The 7,967-nt window shown below is 32.6% G+C and overlaps 1 protein-coding gene across 1 annotated transcript; it reads right to left on the bottom strand.

The window, feature by feature from the left end:
• Positions 1-1,641: 1,641 nt before the first annotated feature.
• On the bottom strand, positions 1,642-3,675 carry LOC132189431 (putative expansin-B2). The gene is made up of 4 exons (XM_059604172.1): positions 3,495-3,675; positions 3,283-3,395; positions 2,699-2,892; positions 1,642-1,978 (listed from the first exon to the last, which is right to left on the bottom strand). Exons 1-4 carry the CDS (start codon positions 3,673-3,675, stop codon positions 1,642-1,644), a joined length of 825 nt encoding a protein of 274 aa, XP_059460155.1.
• Positions 3,676-7,967: the final 4,292 nt, after the last annotated feature.

The following is a 7,967-nucleotide window of genomic DNA, read 5'->3' as shown; positions in this document are numbered from 1 at the left end:
CAAACAAGATCAAATTCATCATTTTGTACCACCAAGAGTGGTAGTTCAATGGTTTCAAGGGAATCCCCATGAGGTTGGGTATGCACTAAGGCCCGAGTTCGACTCCCGCAATGAGAATCTCTTAGCCTATTAGTGTTAACCACCTTGAGTCTTATTGATGCCCTGGTGGGGTGGGTGTTAAGTTATATATAGCTTAGTTGGTCTTGAGGAAGTGCTTGCGGTTCCCACCGTTTAGGCTCCTCCTGAGCAGAGTCCTGCGGGTTGGTGCTACTATCGTTACGCTCAAGTATGATAGCTACAATTGACCTTTCCCTCCAACCCTTTTTGAATAGGAAAAAAAAAAAAAATCATCATTTCGTATTAATTTATATAATAGTTTAGAATAAGTGGTGATTCAAAGTTAAGGTCCCGAGTTTAAACTTTGATTTCACAATTTATTTTTTTAGGAAACTGAGACAAACAATACAAAATTGTTGCAATACACACCCATATGTTTCACAATTTTTTACCTCAAGAGGAGGAGCACTAAGAAAGATAAGGCGAGTCTCCACTCAAAGGCTAGAATATGCATCAAATTACGAAATTTTTAATACACGTTTACAAGCATTACAGAACTTTTCTCTCAAAAGAATTTTGATGCTAGCATACATTTTTTATTAACTAAGCAAGATATTAATCTAATGCTAAAGCTAACCTCTTTTGTTTTTTCCGGAAAATAATGCTTAGGGACAAAGTCTTTCTTTGTCGGGAGAATTTTCTCTCCAAACTATTAAACTAATTATATATATGTCTAAAATGCATGCAATTCTTACTAGGTTTTAAGTGCTAATTCAATATCCAAAACACTTTGGAGTAATATGATTTCAATTATACAAAAGTATGCTTAAGATTCTTCATAAAGTTCAAATTTTTGTCTCAGTGCGTTTCAATGACTCTGAAGCTTTCACAAAACCTTTCGTTCCAAGTTAGTTCAAAATATAGTCTTTGACTCTTAAGCTTTCTTTTTATGTCTTTGTTTTTTAGGGTTGTAAAGTTGTCTGCATGTTGCTTCTTTTGTGTATTTGCAATTATTTTTGTTTCTTTTGTTGCATATATAGGAGAATGCTTTAGGCTAAATTTCAGAATTTTGAGATTTGTCAATATAACTTTGTATGGTTGTTGTTGTAAGTTGCTTTGAAGTGACTTGAGTTCGAGCATATTCCTGCTGGAAGGTTTTTGTAATGTTCGTGTTATAGAAAATTTCATTCACCCCAAAAAAAAAAAAAAAAATTCCTCCAACCTAATTTTGTGAAAAAGCTATATTGGAGGCATAGCCCAACCCCAACTCCACTTTGGAATACTTGTTGTTCATTGGCAATTGATCCGGCCAGGATCTATAGGTTCCAATCATGATTTAACATAGGTTACACACGCGCGCGCACACACACACACACATATATATATATATATTAAATCATGATCACCACTTCTTTCAAAACTTTAAGCTGATAAGAAATGATCGATAGACTTTAACTATTTAAATTAATATTCTAACACCTCCTTCACGTATGATCTCAAACAATAAGTGAGATTCGACACGTTGAATATTATTTAATTGAAATATCAGTGAATGGTGGAGAACGATAAGATTTGAACTCCTGTTTAAAGGTAATTAACCAATGATCTATAGGTTGCACCAGGCTGCCATCCATCTGGAATGACATCTTTTGCCACAAGGGTTTGGCCTGAGTATTGGGAGGTCAAGCGAATGGAGAGCGGAGGTTGTAGCCTTGACCCAGCGTCCAGCTTCCAAACTGCACCCCACGATTGCTGCATGGTGCGCCATTTGTCAGACCCTGTTGAGCCGGCCTCCTTTAGATCAACACAAGCAAGATCTCCGTCTCCCTCTTCATATTCAACCACCATGGCAAAGTAGTAAGGGTTTGACCCTTGATCCACATGGAACACTACGCCTTTACCTGAGTAATCACATGCCACACTGCAAAGCATAAAAGAGATCCAGCTTAATTAACCTGTTCATTACTCACGTACTATATTTAAAACATGTTTGAGATTGTATTTGAGAAATATGACTTTTAAGTCAAAAATCATTGTTTGGAAAAAAAAACTTTATTTTTAAGCTTTTGCTAAAAGTGCGTTTTGACAATTTTTAGGCTTTTTTGACCCTTAAAAATGCTTTCAATTTTTTTTACCAAACGGGTACTTTTTTATTCAAATAGACTTTTTGAGTGTTAAACACACTTTTAGGCCACTCAAACACACACTGAAAGGTCCTTAGAGCATGTTTAAATTTGTGTTTGAGAAATATAACTTTTAAGTCAAAAAATATTTTTTTGACAAGAACTTCATTTTTAAGTTTTTGCCAAAAGTGCGTTTTGCCCATTTTTGCACTTTTTGGACCCTTAAAAATACTTTTAATTTGTTTTTATTTTTTACCAAATGGGTATTTTTTCTTCAAACGGACTTTTTATTTTTTATTTTTTGAAATAGAATTTTTAAATGTTAAACGCACTTTTAAGTTTCTCAAACGCACACCCAAACATGCCTTTAAAATATTAAAGTTCAAATTTAAAACTTGTACGGAAATTAATTAAAGATATATTACTTGGTAAAAAAAAAAAAAAAAACATAATTAATTATAAGAATAAAAAATTGAGTATATATATGCATGCATGTTGACAATTAGTAGAGTGTATACCGTGCAAAAAGAACTTCCAAGACTCCTGCGTCACGAAGTTTGTCTTCTTCACCAGAAATTGCCATGGCACCAAATGCAGTCCCACTGAGATCAAAATGTGCGGTATCCGACACACAAGGACCTCCGGGGCAAAAATCCGTTATCACCACCGTTACCGGTTTGCCGGAGCAAGACTGGTGTTTGGTGCATTTGACCTGTTAATTTTGTGTTATATGATCACACTAGTCCAAATACTATAAATTTGTTAAAATATAAATTAAATGATTAAATTCACTCATTTATATTAAATTAAAATTTTATAATAGGTAATAATTTAAAGTTGTCTCTATAATTCTTCCTTTCAATTCAAGTGTTGGGATGAAACTTTTTTAAGAAGCTATAAAATGCTAGAGTTATTGTATAAATAAAAATAAAAGAATTTGCACAAGTCAACCAGGAATTTGAAGCATGTATATAGACTTGGAAAAAATAAATAGAAAAGGGCATATTTGCTTTTGCGAAAAGGGCATATATATATAGTTTTTCTTGTAAATAAAAAATAATAAAAAAAGCTCTGAAACTGCAGCTTAGAACAAAAGTTAAACCTGATAACAGGCACCACATTCTTTGCCTGAGTTGTACAGAGATGGGCCTATTCCCGTAACCATGGAAGAGAATGGAGGTAGTGATACCGTATTGCCGTACCCACAAGCCCCTCCTGCATAATATATATATTTTTTACATACAATTAGTAATCAATAATTCAAAAACTCTCTCTCTCTAGCTTTCTCTCTCTCTCTCTCTCGGTGTAGATTACCATCGCTTCCATAGCCATCAGGGCTGCCATACCAGGTAGCTCCAGCAGAAGACCAATGGGTTGTAATTGTTGAAAAGTTTAGGTGTTTTGGATTGAAGCAAAAACAGAGCTTAGAGAAGAAGAAGAAAGCTAGTATGCAGGAAAGGGATAAGCCTAGAAACGACACGTGAACTCTGGCCATGGATACTCTCACTATTACTAATGCACTACTCGTGCTTACTTGGATTATGATTATTGTTGGCAGTATTTATAGAGGGTCCGAAAGCATTTGCTCACAATCCTCCTTCAATATTCTCTTTTGTTTCTTATTATAATTGTAATCTTTTTGCTTTGAGAGTTCGGGTCCTAATTAAACCCACGGTAGAATTCATCTCACAGAAATTACACCAAAATTAAACAACGCTCTATATGACTAATTGACTATATATGTTGGCTGTAAAATATGGAGAGCTATATATAAGCATCGCTGTTCTTAGAATATATTCAGAATATATTCTCACATTCACTGTATTTTTTGATTGATATATATATAAAATTGATTTGATTCTGTAATATTGTTCATTCTTGATTGTATTCTGGCCCTATGCCTTAGAGGCCTATTTGGGGTTGGGTTTGAGAAATATAGCTTTTAAGTCAAAAAAAGCTTTTGAGAAAAAGCTTCATTTTTAAGATTTTGTCAAAAGTTTTTTTTTTTTTGCCATTTTTAAGCATTTTGAACCCTTAAAAGCGTTTTTAATGTTTTTACCAAACAAATATTTTTTTTTTTCTTCAAATGAACTTTTTGAGTGTTAAAAGCACTTTTTAAGCATCTCAAACGCAATTCTAAACATGCTTTTATTCAAATATAAATATGTCTCTTTGTATACATTTCAATACACACTAAAATACAGTATTCAATTCATACATATATTCTCTAATTATTTTAACGGGTGTACGTAAAGGACAAATGAGGTTAATATATATTCATAGTAATAATGTTATATACAATAATATATATAACATTCTCTCCAAAAAAAAATAAAAAAAATACAAACCAATATATATATATATATATATATATATATATATATATATATATATATATATATATATATTACGTGTAATTATATGTAGTACGTATCTTTAATAAGACTAGCACATATATCCTCGTAAATGTCAAGGAAAATATGCTTAATTGGGTACTCTAACTCTTATTGCAATTACTCCTACAAACTAATTAGTACGTAGTTCATAATTGATAAAATAATTAAGAGTATCTGATAATTGAAAACTAAAATACTAATTAATTAATTAAGTTGAGATGTCAAATTTTTTGCTTAATAATTTTACCAATTATAGAATTTCATGTCAAATTTTTTGCTTTATAATTCTACCAATTTCTAGATTCTTAAATGATTGAATTTAGGTGGTTTCTTTACATTGCTTGGAAAATGTCACCTATTAAAAATGTGACATATTATAGTTGAAAATTGAGTATATTTTTATCATATTCTTGCTCTAATGTGAAGAATAAGCATTTTCGGAAGAAAATTCTTTCAAATTGCCTCAATAACATGCCACAATTTTAATAGGTTGCATTTTTCAAGCGTTCCGATGTAAAAAGAAAAAACGGCCCTAAATTCTTGAGAAATAAAAACTGTACATACCCTTTTTAGGAACACTCAAAAACTTTAAATGCTTATACGGTTCACTTATGCTTTATGTATCATTCAAAAATAATGTTTTGCTGAAATGCAAACTTTCCCAAGATTCCAATAAAACTTGACGACAAAATCTTGGCTGTTTTTTTCCTCGGTGGTGTATGCACGTTTGTCGCTCAATCTAACCTATAAAATAATAGAGAAAACAAAAATCTGAAAACCGAACCAGAGGTCCCAAAAGATATATAGAACTGACCCAATGCAACACAGCCATTGCTTCTCGACTATTTTCTCATGGCTTAGATAAGGCACCTAGCTATCACTCAATCATATTATTAGCCAGTAGAAAACAATTTCTTGTCGGTAGAATTGGGTCCCGGTCGGCTAATCTTTCATTATATTTAAATGTTTCCATGGATCCTGCCGTTAATGGTGGTTATTGATGTTAATCCCTTGAGATTCTCACAAATCATTTGCTCATCCAATGGCTATAATTGCATATATATATATTTGATATTATATTGCTAATTGCGCAGATTATGGTTCTAGGCTAGCTAGGATTTCATTTGGGTTGATATATTTCAACCGTAATCAGCATATTGATGCTTTGGTTTTTGGAATTATTCTGATGAACACTAGTGTTAAGAAGTTAGGAAATCTTTATTGAGAATGAAATCCCACCCACCGAATCTATCATGATATTAAGCTTAATCACCTCTATTTTTTTGCAGATAATTAATCATACTTTTGAAATTTTAAAGAGATAAAAAAACCAAAAAAAAAAAAAAACCAAGAAAACAAAGAACTACTATGCAGTCAAAAATAGCTTATTTAAAAAACATTTTTTTTAAGTTATTCGGACTAATTAAAAACACTTTCCATGTTGATCACACTACAAAAAAAAGAAAAAAAAATAATCTCGTTCACAATAATTTTTTTTTTCTTCTGAATAATCACATCTCACACTGCAAATAAAGCATAGAGAGATCCAGCTTAATTAACCTATTTTATTTTTATTCAAATAAGGGGAAGCGGATTACGGAAAATCAAAACAACTACAAATTAAAGAGTGGGCACCTCAACTAGGAGTGGACCTAAAACCCCCTCCATAATTTTATTTATTTATTTTTTAAATATACCTTTAAATAGTAGGTGCATGGTTCCCATGGGGTTTTCATTGCCAAGATTTCTTTTAGAGCCTCCCGACCACTGTCAGGGTGGTCGTTCTTTTTTTTTTTTTTTTTAAATAAAGGACGATAAAAAATATGAGTGACAATTTATGTTTGCGTGTCGGGTTCGAGTCATATCAAAACATAAGTATAAGATTATACAAGTAAATTTTAACCGAATCCACCGATTATAAAAAAAAATTACAGCTAATCAACCAAAGGGGCTGCTGCATCATCTGGGATTGATCTGATCTGGGAAAGATTTTGGGCTGTACCAGGCTTGGCCCCTTTTGCATTAACTAGATAATAACATAAATCTGGACTTGATATTTGCAAAAAGTGCTCAAACTAGCCCGCCCAAAGTTTCACCCCTTCCTTTTATCTAATTAGATCGACCAAAAAACAGACAGATATTAAATGATTTTCTTGGTGTAGGACTGATAGAATATTTGAATGATCTTAAAGTTATAGATTTGAATATGATTGATGAAGATTAGATTAACTTAATTTAGAGATTTGATAATGATTTGATCCCTATAAATTATGGGATTTGATTGAGATTATATTTATGTGTACGCTCTATAGAGCATTTTGTATTATAGTGTGTACGAGTTTGGAAGAAGCAAGCAAGCAAGATTACATTTTTGTTTTGACTTTCCCACCCACATTGATAAAATTTTTCAAACAAGACTGCGCTTAGTTATTTTATGCTCAGCTCAACCCAAAAACTTAGATCGATCTCTTTCTATCTGGTGTTCGAGTGTAGTGTGTACGAGTTTGGAAGAAGTAAGCAAGCTATCAGCTATCAGCTATGGCAGTTGGGTTATCCATAACAAGTGAAGGCGGGCAATATAATGGGAAGATGACCCGCTTTGTCGTCCTATCTTGTGTGGTTGCTGCCACGGGAGGCCTTCTCTTTGGCTACGACATTGGAGTTTCAGGTCCCTTTCTTCTCACTTTCATATTCATTAGGATTAAAGGAAATAAGTTTTCTAGCTTCTTCTTATTTTTCTCCTAGCTATAAAATGGTAGCCACCACCCATTGAGGAACCATATATATGCTCATCTGTAATAACTTGCAAATTGTGGAAGATGATGATCTTAATTACTGGTTTGGCTTCTGTAATAATTTGCCATCAAAATTACTGGCCAAGGCCAGGGGTGGAACTAGAACTAGAATGTTTAGTTTGGGGAGGCAAAATTAAAATAATAATAATAAAAAAAAAAAATTAAAAAAAAAAAATTTGGGGTCATAAAAGTTAATTTTTAAAGGTATATTAAAAAAAAAAAAAACAAAAAACAAAAAATGGAACCACCCAATGGCATGGGGTTTCCGCCCCTGGCTTAGACAATATAGGGAGAGTTTTAAGCCCGCACGTGTTAGAATATTTCCTATTAGCAAGCAATATCGATCATGGTCTAATAAACTGCACATATACAAAGCCTATATAGGTTACGGTCGCCCCCCCTTCATGACTCAACTACAAAGTCGCAACTCTTTTAATTTTAAGCTTGATGTGTTAATTACCTTAGTACCAAATGATACAAATTTTAAGTAGAATTTACCCTTAAAAACTAATTTGTAAGAAATTAAATGGTGCCTACAAATTTATATACATATAATTACGATTGCAGTAACACAAACCAGCTGCAATAAGTTTAAT

This window comes from Corylus avellana, chromosome ca8 (assembly GCF_901000735.1).
Source record: "Corylus avellana chromosome ca8, CavTom2PMs-1.0".
Classification (NCBI taxonomy): Eukaryota; Viridiplantae; Streptophyta; class Magnoliopsida; order Fagales; family Betulaceae; genus Corylus; species Corylus avellana.
This window is presented reverse-complemented; position numbering and strand designations above follow the sequence as displayed.